Source organism: Lissotriton helveticus, chromosome 3_1 (genome assembly GCF_964261635.1).
Source record: "Lissotriton helveticus chromosome 3_1, aLisHel1.1, whole genome shotgun sequence".
NCBI classification, from domain to species: Eukaryota; Metazoa; Chordata; class Amphibia; order Caudata; family Salamandridae; genus Lissotriton; species Lissotriton helveticus.
In genome coordinates this window covers 549,641,661-549,667,110 of record NC_136061.1, presented here as the reverse complement: position 1 = coordinate 549,667,110, position 25,450 = coordinate 549,641,661, and the positions used below count along the sequence as shown (strand labels likewise).

The 25,450-nt window shown below is 49.7% G+C and overlaps 1 protein-coding gene across 1 annotated transcript in view; it reads right to left on the bottom strand.

The window, feature by feature from the left end:
- Positions 1 to 25,450, bottom strand: part of VPS8 (VPS8 subunit of CORVET complex) — a 2,052,516-nt gene that overhangs the window by 1,039,744 nt on the left and 987,322 nt on the right. The window contains exon 31 of the mRNA XM_078680452.1: positions 10,878 to 10,962. Coding sequence (XP_078536578.1) covers positions 10,878 to 10,962 — 85 coding nt within the window. The remainder of the gene's footprint in view (positions 1 to 10,877; positions 10,963 to 25,450) is intronic.

Sequence of the window (25,450 nt, the reverse complement as noted above, 5' to 3'; positions counted from 1 at the left end):
GCAATCGACATTGATTCACAAGAACTGCAGAATTTACCTAGGATGCTTAATGCACCTAAACTGTTATGCAACTTCAATGCAAAGTGATGACTGCCAGTTGAAACTCGCCATATATCCTGTAAAATATAACTTGTGGACATTGTATCTATAATACTAAAAATGCAAATAAAGAAATTAAAAATAAATAATAAATGAAGTGACCACTACAGTGCATGACTTCAAATCCCCCTCAATTTGGTCTGTGATCCTATTGTAGTTCAATTATGTTGCACTGGAACCTCTTTCTTATTAATGGTCTATGATCATCCTTCAGAACAGGGAGGCAGACGGGATCAGTTATTATCCACCAAAAAGATTACAGCTTGCTACTGAAGAAAAGGATTTTTTTCTTCTGATGCTCTACCAACCGATTCCAAAGTACTCTCACTTGTCAGGTTGTGGGTCTGAAAGAGTGGTCAGAGGATGAAATCCTGGTACCCCAAACATACTAAATGGCTATCCATTCTCACCTCTGAATATAAGAAATAATACTTAGTGACGTGTGAAGAGAAGTCCATGTTGCCACACAACAAGTGTGGGCCATGAGAACAACCTTACCAATCTCAGTACAGATTTCCCCACATTGTTCCGTTTTGGCAACATCAAAGCACATTTTTAAACACAAAATGATCCCAGCAAGACATCTTCTGGACTGCTTTGCTCATTTTGCTATCTGCATACCACACAAAGAGCTGATCACAATGTGAATGTAATAACTGACTGCTTATGGGGGTCAGGCAGATGTAAGCTCTACTACATCTTGGTGAGGTGGAGAATTAAAGGCAGAAAGAGTAATGGATTGCCACAAGCCTGAAGGAGACAACTGGAAGGAAAGACACTTTTCAGGGTCGAAGCAAATAAAAGTGGTAGAACACTGAATGCTGCAACTCACTGATGCCCCTCTATGAGGAAATGTCACACAAAAAAACAGTCTTGAAAGTAATTAAACATAATGAGCAACCATGATGGGGCTCAAAGGGACCACCCATCGAAAACATCTGAAAAGGGAAAACAAGATTCAAATCCCATTGGGACATTACATAAGGTGTCAGAGAAAGGTGTGTCCGTCCCATTAAAAACCTCATCAGGATCAGTGACTTAAGATGAGTAACAGCTGATTTGGAAGGCCGACAAATGCTGACAAAAGAGCAGGTATGCTTTGACAGAGTAAACTGCAGAACCTAGCTGGGCTAGCAACTGAGCAAAAGAAAGTAATTCTACAGGCATGCTTTCAAAGAGTAAAAAGTTCTGCTCCGCACACTACGTGATAAATATGTTCCACCTTCCAGAGTAGATGTATTTTGTGGTGGGGTGACACGAGGACAATATAATATCAAACATCTGGTCACCAGAAAGGAGCTTAAGTGTCACCACTCAATCACAAGGAATGAAGTTCGAGGTTTGGGGTGCAGCTATGAGGTCGCCTAGGAGAAAGGGACACAGGAAAAGTTGCAGGAGGTCTTCATACCACATCCTTCTTGGCTAGTGAGAAGTGACGAGAATGGCTTGGTCCCAGGCCTGGTGACTTTTTCTTAACATGCAAGGAATCAACAGTATGAGAGGAAATATGCAATTAAGTGGAAAAATCCACTTCAACTGAACTGCATCTCCAAGTTCACTAACCTGGATACAGGATGGCACAGAATCTGGGCACTGAGTGTTGAGGCAAATTGCAAAGAAGCCCACTTGGGAGATGCCCCACAGGGCAATGATAGTCTGAACCACCTTCGGGTGAAGACACCACTCATGGTTAGCAAGATAACACCAACTGAGGCTGTCAGCTCTGGAGTTCAGTAAACCACCCACATGGTTGGAAACTATTTGCTGACAAACAACAAGGAGATTGTAGTGTCTGTCAAGATATGGAGAGACTGGCAGCAAAGGCAAAGGAGGAAGGCTTTTAGATCTAGATGCAACGCCTGCATTTAAGCAGGATGATGTGAAACATCTGCTCTTCTGAAGACCAGCGGCCACGGAGCTCCAGTTCCTCCAGATGAGCACTCCACTCAAGGGTGGAGGAGCCTGTTACTACCTTAGTCACTGCTGGACAAGGGTAAAACGTAATCTATTGGCAGTACCTGACAAATCTCCCATTGGTGAGCCCTCATGTGCCTGTGGCATACAGGAAGCCAGCAGACCTAGCAGGCAAAGAACTGTCAGGATTGGAACGCAAGACCCCTCCAACAACATCACAATCATATCCCAGATCATATGAGGAGGAGGGAAGGCTCTCGATTATCTTGTGACCAGTACTAAATAAATGAACATGGGGTGCTGAGAGGTCTTTAGGCAAGACTCGACAGTCACGCCCAAATTGAACAGCAGGGATACTGTTGCCTGTAAGGTGAACCAATACAATCTGCAGTAGCAAGCTCACCTTGAGCAACTATTCATCTATGTACAAAAACACAGAGATCTCCAGCCTTCTCAGATGTGCCGCAATCATCACCATCACCTTGGTGAAGAATCTAGGTGCTGGAGTTAGTCTGAATGAGAGGACTGCAATTTGATAGTGAGAGGACCACACAATGAAAGTATCATGTGAGGCTTCAAGAATGATATGAGTAAATATGCGCCCTTCAAATTTAAGGACACTATCCAGTCCTCTGCATCAAGCACCAGAACAAGCTAAGCCAGGGACAGCTTTTTGAACTTTTTCTTGAACCAGTTCTGGATCCTAGTGTCTAGGAACAGACAATGACTTGGGAATCAGAAAGAACCAGGATAATTGTCTGCTCTGGGGAAAACTCCAAAGCTTCCTTCCGCAGCAGGGCTGCCACCTCCTGCGGCAGGATCTGAAGAAGTACCTGTGGAGGAGCCTATTGGTAGGGGAGCGCCTATCACCTTTCTACTGTAGGACCCACTGGTCTGAAAGGAGGAGACATGTCCCCTTACCAGCCACAAAAGCTTCTTGAAAGGGAGGCAAAGGCAGCTTTCTATGTGTTGTGGGTAAGGATGAGGAGAAGGGCTTCTAGTTTTAATTGCCCTTTCATTTGCCACTGTATTGGCACAGAAGCTGGTTGTGAAGCTGGAATGGCTAGGAGGGATAATGCTGGTGAAAGTGAAAGCCTTTTGAAAAGCCCTAAAACATCTGAAAGTTTCAATAGTTCTGGGTCGGGATATTGACACTGAGATCGCTCGCAGCAGCCCCTCCCACTTTAACTCTCACAAGGGCTGTTTAAGCATTCTATCCAAAAAAGCAAGCCCTGGTAAATGGCATCTCCATGAGGCTCACCTGTACATCCCTTTAGAAACTATTGTCTGAAGACAAGCAAGCCTCCTCAGGGAAATGGCTGACACCCTGGCTCTGACTACGGAATCCACCACACTCAGACCTTCCTTGATGACTTAACAGGAAGCATGCTGGTGGTCTCTCACAACCTCAGCAAAGTGGTTCTTAAGATGGCCTGAGAAACATAGAGCTACCTTGTTAGCCATCTCCCATAAGACATGAATATACTTGTAATGCAGATGGGTTGTGTTCACTGACGTCAAAGCTAAGTTGCTCCCTGAGAAGAACTTTCCCAACAGCATCCAGCGTCATGGACTCTCTGTAAGCTAGAGCTGTCGGAAATGCACCTGGATTCAGCATTGTGGAGGACAACACATGTACCACTAGATTTTCTGGCAAGTGATGAGAGTACAGGAAGGTAAGGTGCAGTGAAGTGGGTCTGCACCTTTGTGCGATAAGATAGTTAAAAGCCAGGGCTAAGGTAGGCTTGGCCCATGCAACTTTCATGGACTCTAGCATGGCATCCTTTAAGGGGAAAAGAGGCTTTGATGTTGCGAAGGCAGGTTGCAGGATCAAAGTATTGAAACCGGCTTCTACAGTGAGTAAATATTGTTCTAAAACCTTTGTTGCCTCCCTAAGAACAGCGTGGAATGCTGTTGCACACAGAGAAGCAGGGCCTGTAGGGCATTCCATCTCAACCTCTGGAAATGTGTACAGCCCATTGGCATTCTGCAGAGCCAGGAAGTCTACTGCGATGGCAAGGACAGTAAATCTTCAGCCTCACTGCTGTTTTCCGTATAATGCACGTCTGAGACCAGCATTTGAATAGGGTCTAAGGGACATATGTATCAATGTTAGGTTTTGTGATTCTCAAATAACAAATTTTTGAGAATAGCTATTTGAGAATCGCAAAACGCTAGGTATGTAGGATTTGCAATACATTTTGAGAATCCTACATATTCCTTAATGTGATTCGCAATTAAGGAATACCTCCCCATTCATTCCTATGGGCATAGAGGGTGAATTTCAGCGTTTGCGATCGCAATTCGCCTTGATACATATGGCCCCAAGTGTGATCCAAATACCTGCTCCATGGCCAGCCAATATTGTTGGCATTGAGCTGGCTCAATCAGTGGAAGTTCTGAACCTGGCCTCCTCCAACAATATCTGGGCCTCCATTCTGGATCTTTGGAGGATTGCTTTCCTTGCATATTCTTGGAAAGGGATGAGTTACAAAGAAGGTGAAGCTATAGGATCCAACACTGGAGGCACTGTGATAGGTATTGGCAGGGGCCCTAGAGCAAGCTTTGGAGACGACAATGGAAGAAGTGTCAATGAAGAAGTGTCAGCAGTCGGAGTAGATACACTGACACCAGGTGCGTATCTTGAGGAAGCATCCTGGAGTTGAATGTCACTGAGGGCAGACCTACTGTCAGAAACACAGGGATCCAAATGGACCCATGGGCCCCTAAGGCATGCCATAGGTGAGCGAAGTCTACCTGATTAGCATCATCATGGCACTGAGGAAATGAGCTAACATGGCTCCTTTCACAGGAAGAACAAGTTACTTAACTTCGGTAACGATGTATCTATAAGAGACCTAGGTTATTTATAGATTCCTTACCTTAGAATTACTCCCAGGCGTCAGACTGTATCCGGAGAACTTTTTCTTAGTAGTACTCCTGCGCATCGGTGGGTGGTGTTGGTCGACTCCGTGTCCGTCGTCATCGTCATGGTTGCTAGGATGACATTGTGGTACCTACTTAGACACCGCCCCTGCACGCAGATGTCAGTTCTGACACGACTTTCCATGCCTGAAGCGCAGAGCCATGAAAGACACTGACCACTGGTGCGCCACAACTAGGGCCCTGTAAGGTAGTCCCCACCACTAGAACTCAGTTTTCATGGGTGGGCCAGTAGGGAATCTATAACTAACATATGTCTCTTACAAATACATCGTTACCGAAGGTAAGTAACTAAAGAGACAGTTAGTTATGAATTCCTTACCTTAGAACAGATACCCAGTAATACCATCCCCAGAGGAGGGAATGCAAACTAAGTTCACACCAGAAAGTCCTGGAGTACAGATCGGGCCAAATAGCTGTCAATCTGGACTTAGCTGTCCAGGCAGTAATGTCTGGTGAACATGTGCAAGGATTCCACGTGCCAATGCAATGCAGTATTTGCTGCTGTATCCCTAGTGGAATGAGCATACAGGCCCACTGGAGGTTCCTTTTTCATTAAAGCGTAACAGACTTTAATACAAAGGACAACCCATCCAGAGATAGGTACACTTTTGGACAGCCCAACCTTTCTTGGCATCCACATAGCCAACAATCTTTTGTGCAGTTAAGGTAGAAGGACAGCGCACAGTTAGGGTCCAGACGGTGGAGTCTTTGCTGTTCCTTTGAGGGGTGCCGAGGTGGGAAAAAGGTAGGCAAAGTGATTGTTTGTCCTATGTGAAAAGGTTCAACCACTTTAGGAAGGAACTCGAGTCTTGTCCTAAGCAACATGTTATCCAGATGCACAGAGAAGAAAGGGGGCTTGGAAGATAAAGCCTGAAGCTTACTCACTCTGCGAGCAGAGGTGATGGCAACAAGGAAAGCAGTTTTCAGAGTGAAGAGGCTCGAAGTGAGCGCACATAAGGTAAGTTAAAACAAGATTCAAGTCCCACTGGGGCATTATGAAAGGAGAAGGAGGAAAGAGATGAATAATGCCCTTAAAAAATCTGTTTGAAATAGTGGACTTGAATAAAGAGGGCTGATCTAGTAGCCAAAGGAAAGCAGAAATAGCTGCAAGATAGCCTTTAAGAGTACCCAAAGCAGAGACCTGCCGGGCCAAAGAAAGAATGAACAAGAGAACCTCGGAAAGCCTTTGCTGTGCACCAGGCCACAAACTTGCTCCATCTACAGGCGTATAACGTTTTAGTGGAGGGACGCCTGGCTGTCAAGATGACATTACAGACTCCCGGCGGCAGGTCAAAAGCTGTCAACTGTCACTGCTCAATCTCTACGCAAGAAGGTGGAGACTGAACAGGTTCGGTTGAAGGACAGTCCCCTGCAACAAGGGAGCAGTCTGATCGGAGAATCGATGTCCATGCTCAGTAGCTCAGGGTATCAGACTCTTCATGCCCAGTCCGGAGCCACAAGAATGACTTGTGCCCTGTAGCGTTTGATCTTCAGCACTCGGAGCAGAAGTGGTACAGGCGGACAGGAGTACAGGAGACCACAGTTCCACTCGCAACGAAAAGTGTTGCCAAGCGAGTGCCACCTTGGAAACTCCAACACACAAAACTGCTAACATTGCGAGTTCTCTTCAGTCGCAAAAACAAATCTAACCAAGGCTCTTCCCCACTGTTAAAAGAGAATTGGTACGACCTCCAAGTGAAGACGCCATTTGAGATCTACCGGGCACCGAAGGCTGAATTCATCTGCCCTGGCGTTCAGAGTACCTGCCCGGTGTTGAACAACCAGGGTCATGCCCTGATGTTGCAGCCACGTCCAAAGGCGAATAGTCTCTTAACATATAGTCCACAACCCTGACCTGCCCCGTTTCTTGCAGTACCACATGGCGGTGGTGTTGTCTGTGAATACCTGCGCTACTTTCCCTTTGAGGGAAGGAAAGCTTTCAGTGCCAGGCAGATCGCCCAGAGCTGTTACAGGTTGATATGGAGTCCGGACTCCGCCGGAGACCAGACGCCTCTGATCTCCATCTCTCCCAGGGGGCCACCCAATCCCATCCCAGAAGTGAGCATTGGTCACCCACATTAGGTCTGGTTGGGGAAAGGTGAGGGATCTGCCTCTGACAGAAGCCAGGTTTGTTAACCACCACTGCAGTTGTTGTGCAGGTCTCTCTGTGATCTGGACGTAGTCGGAAAGATTCCCCATATGCTGCGCCCACTGGAACTTCAGGCCCCACTGCAGAGGCCGCATATGCCACCTGGTATGATCAACTAGCAGGAGGCCATGAGGCCCAGCAGCCTCAAGAGTCATTCTCACCAAAATACAGGATAGAAGCTGAAAAACATTGGTATCATAGTCTGAATTTCCCGGAATTGCTGCAGTGTGTCCAGAACAGCTCAGATGAAAGGGAGTGTCTGAGAAGGAGTCAGGTGTGACTTCTGCACGTTGATAGTGAACCCCAGCGAGTGCAAGTGGTCCGCTGTAGTCTGGAGGTGGGAGACGACAACCTGGGGTGACCCTGCCTTCAACAGCCAGTCGTCCAGTTAGGGGAAGACTGGTACTCCCTAATCTGCGCAGATGAGCTGCGACCACCACCATCACTTTCACGAACACCCAAGGGGCACTGGTAAGGCCAAAGGGGAGCACAGTGAACTGAAAATGCTTATGGTCTAACATGAACTGTAGATAGCGTCTGCGGGCTGGCAGGACGGGAATAAGAAAATAGGCATTCTGCAAGTCCAATGCCACCATCCAGTCTCCAGGGTCGAGGGCAGACAGGACCTGAGTCAACGTGAGAATTTTGAACTTCTCCTTCCGGGGGAAGCGGTTTAGGGCCCTGAGGTGGACTGACCCGCCCGCTGACTCCCAGACACGGGAGGTCACTGGGTCCCACATCCGCGGCCATGCCGGAGCTGGGCAGCTTGCGTAAACAGGTGGCTAGACTAGGCGGGATGTGGCTAAACGCCTCTTCCGTGGCCACGGAAGAGGCGAAAAGCAGACTGAAGTGGACGGGAAGCCGTAGCGAATCTCAAAGATCCAGCCCATAGTGAGAGAATCTTTGAAGCAATCCAGCACCAAAAAGATGACGCCCAACAAAGTTGACTGGACATCCCCCGAAAAGCCAGTTGTCTTCAACCAGACAGAGTCTAAGGGCTACCAAGGTGGTATTCGTTCTGCCTATTGAGTGTGTGGTATCCAGTCCGCATCTAATCATGAATTTGGCTGCGTCCCGCCCATCTGCCACTGCCTGGGAGAGAACGGCCGTGCCTCCTCTGGGCACTGAGGCAGCACCTGCGCAACTGTATCCCAGATGGTGTTTGAGTATCGGCCCAAGAGGCACGCGGTATTCACGGACCGCAGTGCCAAGCTGGAGGAAGAGAATATGCACTTCCCAAGATGATCCAGCTTCTTGCATGCCCTATCTGGGTGACCAGAAGGGAATGTGTCATTTGAAGAAGATGCTTGGACTACCAAGCTTTCGGGGGAAGCGTGTTGGGTGAGGAAAACTGGTCGACCAGGGCCAGGCGATTGCAGCGGGCAATCGTCTGTTCCACAGGAGCACCTGTGCTGGGCTTGGACCAGGTGCCCAGAAAGACGTCAGTGAGGGTATCGTTGAAGGGCCCAAGAGGTTCAGAGGAGGTTACCAAAGCTGAAGCACCTCTGTTAAGAGGTTAGTTCTGACTGGCTCTGAAGGGGGCTCCAGGCCCAAGGCCTTGGCTGCCCTTCACATCACTACAGTGTAGGACGCTCCCTCCTCCGTAGCCACGGTAGGGGGAGAAAGCATGCCAAGGTCTCAAGAAGTGTCCAGATCACTGGTGTCACCCAGGTCCTCTCTAAGTCTGGCTCTTCTAGCTGGTCTGATAAAGGGTCCAGCGACCCCACCCAGTCCTCATCATCACCTTCTGGGCAGTAGGAAACACCAGGGATGAACAGGAGAACAAAAGTACCCTCCATCATCGGATCGGACATCGGTCCGGCTCCGGGTCCATCTTGGGGGTGAGGATGGGGATGGCGTCGGCGGGGGGCACTGCCCACGCCAGAGGCGTCGTCATGAGGTTTGGCACCAGGGAAGGTCAAGTAAGATTGGTATAGAAGATCCAGGACCCCCGACTGACCCCACAGGGCCTGATGGCACACCAGCGGAGTCAGGCTGCCCAAAAATGAAGTGGAGGGCCTCGTAGAACTGTCTAAGTTGGGCAGGGGATGCTACGGCTCGCGCAAACAGGGTGAGACGCAGAGTCAACACTGAAGTAGGCGCCAGAGAAGGAGCCTTTGAACTTTGACGCTCTGGGTCCTGCGTTGCGTCAGCCGACCGACGGGACGAAGGCGAAGAGCTGCGGTGCTTATTCGCCTTCTACTTCTTAGACTTACCTGAGGACCTCGAGGACTTGGAGTGCAATGAGTTGTGGTGGCTACGTGAGCGGTCTGGAGACCTTCCTCTCGAACAATACTGGAAACGGGAAAGATGTAGAGCCGACCGCAGGGCCTCCAATAGCTTTTGGGACCACTCCCATGAAGACTGGATTCATGGACCGGCAGTCGGAGCACAACTTCGGGTCGTAGCCGTGCTCCAGACACCAAAGGCACACGAGGTGCGGATTTGTCACAGACATCAGTTTGTGACAGGAGTCACAGGGCTTGAAACCGGTCCAGCGCTGGGACATCCCTCACGCATCAGGAGTCGAAGCATCGAAAAAGCAGTCGACAAAACGTTGAAAAAAGATTAGTCAAAAGGTGACTAAGGGGTAGCTCTCTGAGGATTTGTGCTAGGGGCGGCATCTAAGTAGGCACCGCCGTGTCATCCCAGCAACCACGAAGCCGGACGCGTAGCCAACCGATGCCACCCACCGACGCACAGGTTTACTGCTAAGAAAAAAATGCTCCAGCTCCAGTCTGACGCCTGGGGGTAATTTTAAGGTAAGGAATCTATAACTAAATGTCTCTTTCCGATACACTAGATATGCAGACATTGGCGCTGTGAATGGTAGAGGTGACTGAGCTTACGAACAGGACCCGTGGTAAGTGCTATAGTGGGTAGGTCTGCCGGTGAATGCTCTTCTGTTCGAGTAATGTCCTAAAGCTCCGGCTCCAAAAAGGATTCAAAAGGGTCAGAATGCATTGAAGTGACTAACTCTTGAATGTGAGCGGCATTGAGGGAAGTCATTGTTGTGTTTTCTCTTCTTTTTATGTTTCCTCTTCTCTCTCAATTGTTTCAAAGGAGGAGAGAAACTCAATTTAAAGAGAGACTTCAAACATAACTGGTGTTGATCCTGATTAGTCGTTGGGGGCCAACAAATGTTGCGCTTGTGTTCTTGAATAGCTTTAGGGGAGCATGAAGTTCCCTTTCATGCACAACTCCAAGTTGTGTTTAGAATCTGGGCACCAGAGACAGACAACATGAAGGCCTGAAATGGATATCTGTTTATTGCAAGAGTGACATGGTTTAAAGCCAGACACCTTGGCAGTGACAGCCCTACTCACAGCACTGAAGACTGACATAATTCTGGTGTTCCTGCTGGCATGAAGATGGAGACAGCATCCTCCACCGGCGTTGGAGAGCTATGAAAAGTATCTGGATCCAGTTTGGTGCTTGAGGATATTCAACAGTTGAGGAATCTGTAGGCAGAAGTATTCATCAGAAGAACAGGCTAAACTGTACTGCTGGAAACCAAATATTAGTGATATTTCAGAAGAGAAGTTATCAGCAGGAAAAATGTTATATCTGAAAGTGAAGTTCTACACATTTCAGTTAAATTTTAGGTGGAAGTTGAGTGCTCAGTTAATTATAGGGTCTAAGTCAATTAACAACATCAAGATGTTTTACAGCATATCTAACAAATTCACTTTGAAAAAAATAATTATTTAATGCGACAAAAAAAATCATGAACTACATTTTAAAAACGAACACATTTTATTTGTGTTACCTTTCTTACTGGGTCCTGTAAATAGCAATCAATAATTTTGTCGTACTGATGCTTCCTTTCATACATAAACTCACATATTTGGTGGCTGAAAAGTATAAGGTTTGCACATTAAAATGCAGGCAACACAAATCACTTCTGTAGTAGTCCTATGTATGCATTTCATAGTCTCAGAAAATGTGTTCATGCTGAGAGGAAAAGGAGCTCATTTTCTACAGGTATCAGACACCATGGGGTACATTTTCCACATAGTGCACTTGAGAAATTGTTAATAAAGGTTCCTCCAATCTAATTTACTTCCTGGAGTGTGGAAAACGTACCTTGGGGATACAAAATAAAGGTTTGAAATCTTGGTGCATAAAGGAAAGCAACGATTGCAATTGCTAACCTGCAAGTTCCCAGTAAGATTCTTCAAGCAAAGTATCCAGCTCATCTACAGATTTACACATGGCGCTTGAAATCATTTCACAATTGATCTTATAGGGTTTACTGCTGCAGTCAATACTTAGTGATTCTCTGACAGGTGTGTTCAATTATTGTACTATCACCCAAGACAAGTCTGTTTTCAAATACGTTATGATATTATAAATAAATTAATGAGCGCACTGTAAATTCAATCAGTGGACTATTTATGTACAGCTGACATGCATTTTAATTTTTAAATAACATGCTCTATATTCACAAGGAAATTCAAAACTCAGCACTGTAGGAGAGTAGGGTCTGCTTCCTATGGTCACCCCTACTTTTTGCTTTTGCTTTACTGATTTTCGACTTAGATGTGGCTGTGGGTCTGCTAATCAGACCCACAGCCCAGATGCACTCTCTCTAAATTCGCACCATGTACTCTAGGTACATCCACAATTGGGAACTGGTTCACCTTATCAGCCCCTGTAGAAGTGTACCCTAGGTACTCAGGGCATAGGTGTAACCAAGGCCTACCAGGGGCTGCAGCATGTATTATGCTACCCCTGGCTGGCCACTCAAACTGACACAACTGGCTGATCACTCAGCTGGGGCAAGGTCGTGTAATCACCCCTTGCTTAGGTATATTATTCATATATCTACCTTTAAATATAGACACACAGTAGCCTATAAGTCACTCCTATGGCAGGCCTTAACAATCCTGGAGGCAGAGTGCTTGGTTATGTGTCAGACGGTGCTCTAGCATGAGCTGAGCCTGTCTGCAGCTTGCGGAACCATGTCCTTATAGCTGTTCTATGAGATCGCCATACCATATACTCTTAAGTGCATTATAATCCTCGCGGTTGAATGATAACTTTGGTTTGGCTTTATCTAAACATGTCGTGTAAGGTGTCATACGCTTTGGAATACTACCCCCTCGCCAATTCTGGCGACGGGGGTTGCATTCCACCCTTCTAGAGGGAGAAGACATGTTGTTGCTGACTATCCCGGTTAAAGTTAACCAGAGCCCCAGCGTCACAAAATGGACGCTGCTGCCACAGACACAAGTCTGACCTCCTGCTGCTGGGAGTCCTTCCAGTCACGGAGGTTTGGACAATAGGATTCCTGCCTGGAGAGGTGCGAGCACCACCCCAGACAGGACTTTGTGTATTGGGCTGAATAGAATGAGACACTGCCTGGGGCACACTAGGTGCTCCATGCATACCCCAGTTCAAACCGGTTGCTGGGGCACTCCAGCCTCAGCTCTGGCGCGAAACTGGACAAAGGAAAGGGGGTGTAACCACCCCCTTTCCTGGTCCCATCCATAGGAGGGACCTAGAAAGTAATCCAGACCCTTTTCGTTGCATAAAGGTAGGAGCTGAGCCCCAGGACTTTAGATTTGATCCTGAAACGAAACTCTGGACCTTCGTCGTTCTGCTGAAGCTGAAGACTGAAGAATCTCCCTTGTGGCCAAGGAGTGACCACCCTGGGCAACCAGGCACCATCCAGCAAATCAACGGCTTGCTTTGTCGACGTTCCCGCCGGAACCCGTGCACAGAGCCTGACAAGACCCAGACTTCCAGACCTCTCTGACCCTCTCTTCACGTCTGCAGCATAGCTGAGATCCGTGGGGGTGACGAGACACATGGGACCGACCATCTTAGAAAGTCCACGACTTGCTAACTGTGCAGCTCCTGAGGAATCCTCGAAGCTGTGCACTGGGGACTGAGAAGCCCCGAATCCGAGCTCCGCCTGCACAGAAGATCAGCCCTCCACACTCCACGAGTTCTGCGTGGGGCCCTTCTGCTTGTGTTCTGCTCGACGCGTTGTCCGGTTGCTGGCCCGTTGGCTAGTAGCCTCTGTGACGACAATCCTTTTGAACCAACTCGCTGGTCTGGTTGCTCCAGACTGGCCCTTGCCTCCCTGCAAAGGTGAGGCCCCTCAGACCTTGCTGGTCTGCATCAGAAGCCTTCTTTGAATCCTGCGTGGATTGCCTTTGCCAAGGCATGTTGACTCCAATCTGGCAGTCGACCCCTCCATCTGCGAGAACCTTCGTGGGACAGTCTGGCTTCCGAGCCAATCACAGCACCGAGACCGCCCTCATCGCTGCCACCGATGACATCCGAGCCCTGATGGACAACGGAGAAACAGCGGCCCTCATCCTCCTAGACCTCTCCGCGGCTTTCGACACTGTCTGCCACCGCACCCTAGTGCAGCGCCTCAGCAACGTCGGAATCCAGGAGAAGGCACTGGAATGGATCGTCTCCTTCCTCGACGGAAGAACACAGAGAGTCCGTCTACCACCGTACAAGTCAGAGGCCACCGAAGTCATCTGCGGCGTCCCTCAAGGGTCCTCGCTGAGCCCCACCCTCTTCAACGTCTACATGAGCCCCCTCGCGGCCATCGCACGCCAACACAACCTCAACATCATCTCCTACGCTGACGACACCCAGCTGATCCTCTCCCTGACCAACGACCCCGCCGCCGCCAGAGCCGACCTTCACGAAGGGATGAAAAACGTAGCCGAGTGGATGACGACCAGCCGCCTGAAACTGAACTCGGACAAGACGGAAGTCCTCATCCTGGGCTCCTCGCCGTCCGCCTGGGACGACTCCTGGTGGCCCCCCGCCCTGGGCACCGCACCCAAACCGACAGACCACGCACGCAACCTGGGCTTCATCCTGGACTCCTCCCTCTCCATGACCAGACAAGTCAACGCCGTCTCCTCGTCGTGCTTCAACATCCTACGCATGCTACGGAAGATCTTCCGGTGGATCCCAACCGAGACCCGGAAGACGGTCACCCAGGCCCTCGTCACCAGCCGACTGGACTACGGCAACTCCCTCTACGCCGGAACCACCGCCAAGCTACAGAAAAGACTCCAGCGGATCCAGAACACCTCGGCCAGACTCATCCTCGACATCCCACGACACAGCCACATCTCCGGACATCTAAGAAACCTGCATTGGCTCCCCGTCAACAAAAGAATCACCTTCCGTCTCCTCACCCACGCACACAAAGCCCTACACGATCAAGGCCCGAGCTACCTCAACAACCGCATCAACTTCTACGCTCCCAAACGCCATCTCCGATCAGCCAATCACGCCCTCACCGCCGTCCCCCGCATCCGAAGAACGACAACAGGAGGAAGGTCCTTCTCCTACCTGGCCGCCAAGACCTGGAACTCCCTCCCGACCGACCTGCGACTGACCCAAGACCACCTCTCCTTCAGGAAGAGGCTCAAGACCTGGCTGTTCGAGCAGTAGCAGCACCCCCCCCAAGCGCCTTGAGACCCTCCGGGTGAGTAGTGCGCTATACAAATGTCTTGATTGATTGATTGATTGATTGCTCCTCTCCAGCATCTGGCCGTCCTCCACGCCTTTTGGTCCGCGTGACTGAAGAGAAAAGCTTCACGACAGCACCTGATTGCTCCTCGATGTCGTCTGGTTCCTTTCTGGTTCCACCCGGTCACTGGCTTCATCCTCGATCCAACCTTCGATCCGCCCAGACATCTTCCTCCTGGTCGCCTGCAGCATCTTTCTTTACAGGCTCCATAGACTTCAACGGCGAAACCCGACACATCTTCACACCTATGCACCCGCTTCCTGTGGGTGAGGTAACGCGAGTACTTCGGTGCTCCAAGGGTATTGACTATCCAAGTGTCTAGGTTTTTAGTTGTTTCCTTCTAGCTAGACCGGCAGTGTCCCAAATCCTTCTTTTTCTAAACTCTAAGTTCCCATTGACTTAACATTGACTTTCGCGTGTGTGTAAAGACACTGCACGCGCCGCCTGTGGGCCTCCTACTCCTAACCTAAGGGTCAGATAGTGTAGCCCCAGCGATTCTCTAGGCCCTAGGCCTTTCCTTTTCTCCAGTCGTGGTTCTTATACCACTTATTTAGTATATGATTTTCCGCGCCCCTAGGGCCTAACTCTATATTGTGCTATTTAAAGTATTTCTAAGAGTAACTTGTAATGTGCTTTTGCCTCTGACCTCATAAAGAGATCAGAGGAGTGTGTTAGTAAATATATACATATATATTTTATATATATCCTGTGTGGTGTCCTTTCATTTGATATTCAAGGGGTTGCATATGGTAAAACAGCTGGCTTTACACGCCTTAGAGAGTCTTTTAGCCTAAGACTGTTCTGTCCACGCTACCACTAGGATAGCTGGTCTATAAGGTTGACTTACAACCATCACCATAAGGGTTGTTTGGACTGGTGCAAGGTGTTCACTAGAATAGTGAACATCATATACCAGGCCAACTTCTCACATTGGTGTACAGAGGTTCGGATTAGAGCTTGCTGTTGTTTTGCCACTTGTAATCTTGAGTTATCATTTGAAAGATCACATAGGTACCTTTAGGTACATATAAAAAACAAGTCTTAGGATACGTAAGTTCTACTGAACTTAGTTGTAGAGCCTGTGCCTAGCACACCCTGACTACAACTCCTAGAGAGGTTCTGTAGGAAAACAAATAGTGTAGGTAGGTGCAACACCCCACCTCACTAGAAACCATGTCTCATCCAGAGAACCAAAGTGGTTCTTTGCCTGCAGAGGTAGATCCCTTGAGGACTGCTTCGAGATATGAAGCCTTAGCCTTCCAAGAATTGAGACGAATAAGTTACTTACCTTCGGTAACGCTTTTTCTGGTAGATACAGTATCTGCCTGTGGATTCCTCACCTTGTGAATATCCCCCTTGCGTCAGCAACGTTCGGAAAATTCTTTGTAGCACGCCGGCGTGGACGATGTCATAGGAGCACGGCATCGCACGCGACTCCGTCTGACGTCACTAACTCCTTATTAGGCCTACGTCGGCGTGATGACATCAGTTCTCTTTTTTCCGCGTCGTCTACGCTAACGGTTTCTGGGATCTCTGTGATTCAGATAGTGACTTTGTAACTATTTGTGTGTTACTGTTTCTGTTCTTCGTCGAAGATGTCGTCGAAGAAGACGGGATTCAAGCAGTGCAGCTCGTGTGCCCGGATGATGTCGATTACCGATCCACACGAAGATTGCTTGTGGTGTCTGGGGTCAGATCATGATGTCCAGGGCTGTCGATCCTGCTCTTAGATGAATCCTAAGGCTCTGCGGGAACGGGAGGCAAAACTTCTGCTGGCCAAAGTTAAAGGTAAAGAAGCCAAGAGATCTTCGAGGTCAAGATCTAGACGCTCAAGATCGAAGCCGAAGTCAAGATCGAAGTCGAGGTCGCGGTCGAGGGCCAGGGCGGAGTCGGCGTCAAAGTCGGCTTCTGGACATGCTTCGGGATCCTCGAAGAGAAAGCACAAGAGGAAGAAGCATAGTTCTCGGCATCATTCGGGGTCGTCGGACTCGAAGAGGAAGTCTTCTCGAAGACATCATAAATACTTTGTGTCTCCTTCTCCTGCTTGAGCCTGAAGGTAGAGCCTCGCCGGTACGGTCTCGAGAGCATTCTCCGGATCCCGAGCTAAAACCGAATCCTGTTTCGGTTGAGTCTTCGGAGCATGAAGATGACGTGGGAATTCCTCAGACACCGGCTCCGGAGGATGACCTGGAAGGTCAAAAGGGTCAAGAGGAGCCGAATCCGGAGCAGCCTCCTTCGGAGAAGCCATTGGGTTCTTACCCTCCCTTTCCTGGTCCTGGTCAGGACCCTTCGCATTTCTTAAATGCCATGTTTGGTGTTTATGCGAGGGCGATGTACCCCACTGGAGCACCTGCGGGTCCCATGGGTCCTTTGTCATTTAACTTGGGTGTCCCCAAGCTTATGCTCCGGCACCTTTTTTACCATTTATGCTGGCGCCATATCCTCCTTGGCTCGGTACGGCGCCGCCGAGGTCATCGACTCCGTTCACGGCTTTGCCGGCTCCGGAGCAACCTCGGGATTTGGATCGGGGCTTGACGCCGGTTCTGGCTTCTCAACCTCCAGTTGTTCCAGTTCCTCGTTCGACGCCGGCTCTGACTCCGTCTGAGTCGTTACCGGATCCGACGACTTCGGTTCGTCTGGAGTGGTCGAGGCGTAGAGCCCAGCGTCTCTTGGAGGAGAAGGAATATGGGGACCCTGAAGTGGAGGAAGGCGAGCTTCAGGAGCAGGAGGATTGCTTTGAGGATCTGCATAGTGCAATTAGCCTGGAACTTTCTCCAGAATGGGGGTTGCCTGTGGTTTCGGACGCACCCTCTAGGGATGTGGTGCCATACCATGTTGTTATCAAAAAGGCTGCAGAGTTGTTAAATTTGACTTTGCCTACAGTGGAGTACAAATCTAATATCCTCACGGAGGTCTTACATTCGCCTTCTTCAGTTGTTGAGCCGACTCTGCCATTCACTGAGGCTCTGATTGAACCAATTTTAGAGGTCTGGAAAAAGCCTTTGTCTGCACCTGCGGTGTCCAGATCAGTGGCGAGACGATATAGGGTGGCACCTGGTGACCCTGAGTTCTTGGCTTCTCATCCTTCGCCGGAAAGTCTGGTGGTGCAGGCCGCTTGCTCGAACAGATCAGCAGGCTTTTTCCCCAGGTTCCTGGAGATAAGGACTCCAAGAAATTGGATCAAGCTGCTAAAAAAGTTTTCTCCTCGGGTAGCATGGCTTTGAAATCTACAAATGCTACATGCCTACTGGGAAGGTATGCGTATGCCTTAATGGATTCGGTAAAGCAGTTGACAACTAAGCTTCCGGAGGACGACAGGAAAAACTTCAATGAGGTTGTTTCGGACACTCAGGCGGCAGCCCGCCGGGTTATTCAGAGTGGCATGGACACGGCGGACTCTGTGGCTAGAGTGATGGGTTCTTCAGTGGCCACCAGAAGAGCCGCTTGGCTATGGTCTTCAGAGTTTTCCGCAGACGTTCAGGCTACTCTTATGGATTTGCCTTTTGACGGCATGGGCCTCTTTGGAAAGAAAGCGGATGCGGCTTTGGAGAGGTTCAAAGATAGCCGGGCGATGGCTAGATCTTTGGGCCTGCAAGCGAAAGGCCCTACCACCAAGAAGTTCTGGGGCTTTGGGAGGTCTTCTTTTCGTCCCTTCAAACAAAGCCAACAAAAGCAGCAACAACAGAACCCTCTGTATAAGTCGTAGAGGTAATATCCACCCCCACCTACAACAGCAAAGCAGCTCTAGATCCGCCATTCCGGATCATGCGGGTCCGGTAGGGGGTCGGCTTACTCATTTTCTACGGGATTGTGAATCGGTTACATCAGATCTTTGGGTTCTCAATCTCGTAGAAAATGGGTATGCACTTCCTTTTCAGGAGTTCCCTCCCAATTACCCTCCTTGCCAAGGTTATTGTTCGGAAGACCACCTGCTTCTCCTGCAGGAAGAAGTCCTGGCACTGTTCAGAAAGGGTGCGATAGAGGTGGCTCCGGAGCAGGAGAGGGGTCAGGGGTGCTACTCCCGGTATTTCCTGATCCCCAAAAAGGATGGCAGACCTCGACCAATCCTGGATCTCAGGATCTTGAACTTGTATCTGAAACAGGAAAAGTTCAAGATGCTCACTCTTGCGCAGGTTCTTCAAGCGCTGTTTGAAGAAAACTGGATGGTGTTGATCGACTTGCAGGATGCTTATTTCCACATCCCCATCCTGAAGTCGCACAGGAAGTATCTCCGTTTTACGGTGGGGTGGCAACACTACCAGTTTGCGGTCCTTCCGTTTGGACTTACTACTGCGCCTCAAGTTTTCACCAAGGTGATGGCAGTGGTGACAGCACATCTCAGGAGGTCGGGGATTCCTGTATTCCCGTATCTGGACAACTGGCTGATCAAAGCAGAGTCGCCAGAGAAGGTGCTCCTTCATCTGCAAGAGACAACTCAGTTGTTGCACAGGTTGGGTTTTTCGATAAATGTACTCAAGTCTCACCTGGTGCCCTCCCAGCGCAACCTGTTCATAGGTGCGGTACTGGACACTACTGTATGTCGTGCATTCCCTCCACTTCAAAGGATTTGCGACATACAAGAAATGATTCCTTTATTCTACAATGGAGCGGTTGTTCCAGTCCTGAAGGTTCTTCGTCTGCTCGGTCTGATGGCTTCTTGCATTCTGTTGGTCAACCATGCACACTGGCACATGAGGGTGTGAGAAGTTGGCCTGATATATAATGTTCACTATTCTAGTGAGCACTTTGTATCAGTCCAAACAACCCTTATTGATGATTGGTTGTAAGTCAACCTTATAGACCAGCTATCCTAGTAGCATGGATACGAGCAGTCTAAGGCTAAGACTCTAGAGGGCGTGTTAAGCCAGCTGTTTTACCATCACATTACCCCTTGAACACCAAGTGAAAGGACACCACACAAGTTGTTATGAAAATAAACAGATATTTATTTATAACAAGTCTACCCTGAACTCTTTATGAGTCAGGGAGCTAAGCACATAACAAAACTCTTAAGAAAATACTTTAAGTCGCACAATTTACACAAATGCCCTAGGGGCACGAAAAACCATATATTACAAAAGTGGAATGCGAACTACTAGCAGGTAAGTAACTATTCTCATAGACTTTAGAAACGCTAGTCCTACAATGCTAAACACTTAGATTAGTTGCAGGAGGCCTGTGGACGTCGTGTGCAGAGTGGGAACTCTCACGCGTAAGGCGGGAAAAAGTCTATGGAGGCTAGTAGTCACAAAGTTACTGTTCTCGGGTGAACCCGACTAGGTGGGTCGAAAACAAGAGTGGATCCGAACACTTAGGGTGTTGGACTATGCTGGAGCACCGGAGTACTCAGGTTACTTAGCCCAGGGGCTGCGGCTGCATAGGGTTGAAGTTGCGTCGGAAACCCTCGTTGAAGATCCAGGAGCCTGAAGAAAGAGTTGCTGGCAGGCGGCCAGTGAAGAAAGTTCGGAGTGATCCAAGCCTGGATCAGGGAAGAAGAAACCTGTAAGCAGAGGGGACCAAGTTCTGAATCACTAGCCAGTGATTTGAGTGGGCACCAGGATGGCACCGGACGAAGTCACCTCAGCGAGGTGAGTGGGCGCTGCTGGGCTCTGCAGTCTCTCGGACCAGGAGGCGTTGTCGGCGACCAGGATGGAGGTGCGAGCTGTCCCACGAAGGATCTTGCTGTCGACGTCGCTGGACCCAGGATTGGGCAACAAGTCTTGGCAAATGCAAGGCCCACGCGGTGGACCTAAAATGGCGTCTTGAGTGGACCAGGAGGGTCCAGGGTGCTCCTCTTTTGGAGGGGAGCAAGGGCTAGTCTGGAGCAACCAGACCAGCAGTGGTTGTCGTCGTGGAGCGTCGTGAGGGGGCCACTAGCCAACGGGCAAGCGACCTGGACAACGCGGTTGGCAGCAAAGAGCAGAAGGGCCCCACGCAGATCTCGTGGATGCAGGGGGGCTGAACTTCGGTGCTGGAGCTGCTCAGGGTCGGGGCTTCTCTTACCCCAAAGCACTCAGTCGAGGGTCACTCGGGAGTCGTGCTGGACAAGCGTCGTGCAGTTCTGAAGATGGCCGGTCCCTCGAGGTCTCGTCACACCCACGGATCACAGCTGGGCTGATGATGTAGGTTGAGGTCAGAGGTGCCAGGGAAGCCGGTTCTCGTCGTGCTGGAGCAGTCTTGATCCGAAGGAGAGACTGGCAACAAACCGCGATGCTTGGTTGGTGCCTGCTGCTGCAGGGTGACTACTCCTTAGTCACAAGGGAGAAATCTTGAGAAGAGTCTTGAGTTCCTTCTTGCAGAAAGTAGTTTCAGGATTCAAAGATGATCTGATCTGGAAGGGGGCCAGTTCCTACCTTTATCCTAAAAAAGGGGGCTGGCACGCGACTAGGTCCTGCCCTATGGGTGGGACCAGGAGGGGGGTGGTTACACCCCTCTCCTTTGGCGGGCTTTCCCCAGGCCAGGGGCTGGAGTGCCCCTGGAACTGGTTTCAGCCGGCCTATGCACAGTGAGCACCGGGGTGCCACTTGCAGTCACCTTCCTCTAAAGCCCTGCCTACCTAGAATACACAAAATCCTGTCTGGGACGGTGCTGGCACCGCCCCTGGCAGGAAACCCTTTGTCCTTGCCTCCTGGGCTGGGAGGACTCCCAGCAGCAGGAGGGCAGACTTGTGTCTCGGTGGCAGCATCCATTTTGTGGAGCTAAGGCTCTGTTTGACTTTAACCGGGGTTACAGGTTACATGCATGTCGTGTCCCTCTAGAAGGGTGGAATGCTAACCCCGTCGCCAGAATTGGCGAGGGGTTAGTATTCCAATTCGTATGACACCTTACTCGACATGTTTTGATAAAGTGATACCAGAGTTGGCATATAACCGCGAGGGTTATAATGCACTTAAGAGTATATGGTATGCGATATCATGGAAACGGCTAAGGGATGGATCCCGAAAGCCGCAGACAGGCTCAGCTCATGCCAGAGCACTATCTCACACGATTCCAAGCACTCTGCCTTCAGGATTGTCAAGGCCTGCCATAGGAGTGACTGATAGGAGATCTGTGTGTCAATTTTAGGGTTAGATATAGGTATACTATATCTAAAGCAAAGGGTGATTACACCACCTTGCCCCAGCTGTCGTGCAGCCAGTTGTGTCAGATTTGGATGGCCAGCCAGGGGTGGCATAATACATGCTGCAGCCCCTGGTAGGCCCTGGGTACACCTATGCCCTGGGTACCTAAGGTACACTGTACAGGGACTGATAAGGTGACTCAGTATCCAATTAGATATGTACCTAAGGTACATGGAATCCATTTTACAGAGAGAGCAGTAGGCCTGGGGTCCTGAATAGCAGGGCCCCAGGTCAACTAAGTCAGAAAACCAGCAAAACACCAGGCAAAAAGTTGGGGGCAACCATAGTCAGGGATCTACCTTCCTACAGAGGGCACTCCAGTGGTGCCTCCGCAGGCAGTGGTATCAGCACAACGGAGATCTCAGGGAGTCAGTGAGGATCTCCAGAGAAACTGCAGCGGATCTGTCTTGGTGGGGCATGGAAGGCAATCTGTCTCAAGGAAAGCCTTTCCAACTGCCTCCATCGGTGGCCACAGTGATAACGGATGCATCCACTCTAGGGTGGGGTGCTCATCTGGGGGATCTGGAGGTCAAAGGTCTTTGGTCTCCAGAGGAAAGGTTGCTTCACATCAACCTTCTAGAGTTGCGGGTGATACGTCTGGCGCTCAAGGCCTTCCTCCCTTCCCTTCGCGGTCAGTCGGTTCAAGTCCTGGCGGACAACACGACCGCGATGTGGTATGTCAACAAACAGGGAGGAGTAGGGTCGCAGTGTCTCTGCAGAGAGGCTCTGCGTCTCTGGTCCTGGGTTCAGGACCACCAGATTTGTCTGATGGCAAATCATCTGGCCGGAGTTCTGAACATACGTGAAGACATTCTCAGTCTGCAGTTCTCTGCCGACCACGTGTGGAGGCTCCATCCGGAGGTTGTTCACGACATCTTTCAGATGTGGGGGACTCCTCGGGTGGACCTGTTTGGTGACACCTAACTTTGTGGACCCTGAACAGATCATACTAGGTGAGACCTACCTTGTGACCAACGCTAGCAATGCCACTACCTCCAATAGTATGGCAGTTGTTAACTTCTCCTGGGGAGGGGTAACTGGCCTCAAAAGAGTTGTTGCGAGTTCAGTCCTTCCAGTAGAGTGTCTGTTAGGTAATGATCTTGAAACTTCAGTTTGGTCTTGGAAAATAGACCAGACACTACCCAAGAGAAAGAGCAAGAGGGTTAAGGCAGTGACTTCCCCCCTGCCTCAGGTTGAGGATCAGCCCTCCCAGGAGGATGATTCTGAGATCCAAGAGGGAACTGTCCTAGAAGAGCTTCCTAGGGACCCTCAAGGGCAGATCTGAGGCAGGCTCAATTAGAGTGTTCCTCTCTGGAACCCCTCAGACAGCAGGCTGCTGCTGAGGCTGCTGGGAATGCTCAAGACACCCATAAAGTGTATTGGGATGATGGGCTCCTTTATTCAGAGGCTAGAGACCCCAAGCCTGGTGCTTCCAGGAGGTTGGTTATACCTCTGCAATTTAGGGGCTTCCTTCTTACCTTGGCCCATGATATTCCCCTAGCAGGACACTTGGGCCAGAACAAGACTTGGGACAGGCTTGTCCCTCACTTTCAATGGCCCCATATGTCAGAAGATACCAAGGAGTTTTGTCGCTCCTGTTTTACCTGCCAAGCCAGTGGCAAATCAGGTGGCACAACAAAGGCCCCCCTCATACCACTACCTGTGGTGGGGGTACCCTTTGAGAGAGTGGGGATAGACAGTGTAGGACCAATGGACCCCCAAACAGCATTTGGGCACAGATTTATACTGGTGGTAGTGGATCATGCCACCAGGTATCCAGAAGCTATTCCACTGAGGACCACAACATCTCCTGTTGTGGCAAGGGCCCTACTTGGAGTTTTCTCCAGAGTGGGGTTTCCAAAGGAGGTTGTCTCTGACAGAGGTGCAAAGCTCATGTGAGGATATTTGACTGCAACGTGGAAGGAGTGTGGGGTCAACTATAAGTTCACCACCCCCTATCACCCACAGTGCAATGGGCTTGTGGAAAGATTCAACAAGACCCTCAAAGGGATGATAAAAGGGTTACCTGAAAAGCTGAGGCGAAGATGGGACATCCTTTTACCCAGCCTTCTGTTTGCTTACAGAGAGGTCCCACAAAAGGGGGTTGGCTACAGCCCTTTTGAGCTTTTGTTTGGGCATCCTGTAAGAGGACCCCTATGTCTTGTGAAGGAAGGATGGGAGTTACCTCTCAAAAAGCCTAAGCAGGACATAGTGGACTAAGTACTTGGTCTCCGCTCCAGGATGGCTGAGTAAATGGAGAAGGCTTCCAAAAACCTTGAGGCCAGCCAAGAACTTCAGAAAGCTTGGCATGACCAAAAGGCAGTGCTGAATGTGTACCAGCCAGGACAGAAAGTGTGGGTGTTGGAGGCAGTGGCCCCAGCAGCACTCCAGGACAAATGGTCTGGACCCCATACAATAGTTGAACAGAAGGGAGATGTCACCTACTTGGTGGACCTTGGGACTCCCAGTAGCCCCCACAGGGTGCTTCATGTCAACAGACTAAAAGCATTTGTCGACAGGGCAGACATGGGCTTGCTCATGGCTACAGATGAGGGGAAGGAGGAAGAGAGTGACCATCTCCCAGACCTGCTTACTCAGAACCCTGATGATGGGTCAGTAGATGGTGTAGTCATTGCAGACAGCCTCTCTGAGCATCAGCAACAGGACTGCAGACAAGTTCTTCAGTCCTTCAGACATCTGTTTTCACTGACCCCAAGTCAGACATTCGGACAGATGTCCAAAAGATGTTGGAGCTGGGAGTTATTGAGCCCTTAGAGAGCCCTTGGGCCAGTCCAGTAGTCCTTGTGCCAAAACCTCACACCCAAGATGGTAAGAGAGAGATGAGGTTTTGTGTGGACTACAGGGGTCTCAATGCTGTCACTAGGACAGATGCCCACCACATCCCCATGGAAGATGAGCTCATTGATAGATTGGCTTCTGCCAAGTTCTTGAGCACATTTGACCTGACAGCAGGCTACTGGCAAATCAGATTAGCTGAGGATGCAAAAGCCAAGACAGCATTTGTGACCCCAGGAGGACATTATCAATTTGTGGTAATTCCCTTTGGTTTGAAGAATGCACCTGCCACTTTCCAAAGGTTGGTGAATCAAGTCCTCACAGGATTGGATGATTACTATGCAGCTTATCTAGATGATATTGCTGTCTTTAGCTCCACCTGGGAGGATCACCTGGTCCACCTGAGGAATGTTTTAGAGGCTCTGCAAAAGGCAGGCCTCACTATCAAGGCTACAAAGTGCCAGATAGGGCAGAGCAAGGTTGTGTACCTGGGCCACCTGGTAGGTGGGGGTCAGGTTCAACCACTGGAGAGCAAGATCCAGACCATCAAAGACTGGACTCCTCCAATCACCCAGACACAGGTCAGAGCTTTCTTAGGCCTGTCTGGGTACTACAGGAAGTTTGTGAAAAACTATGGGTCCATTGTGACACCACTGAATGATTTAACTTCCAAAAAGATGCCAAAGAAAGTTCAGTTGACAGTTAGCTGTCAAAAGGCATTTGATGACCTGAAGCAGGCCATGTGTATTGCACCTATTCTGAAAAGTCCAGATTACTCCAAAGAGTTCATAGTCCAAACAGATGCTTCTGAGTTGGGTGTGGGAGCTGTACTTTCACAACTGAATATAGATGGTCAAGACCAGCCCTTTGCTTTCATAATCAGAAGGCGGACCCCTAGAGAGAAACGTTGGT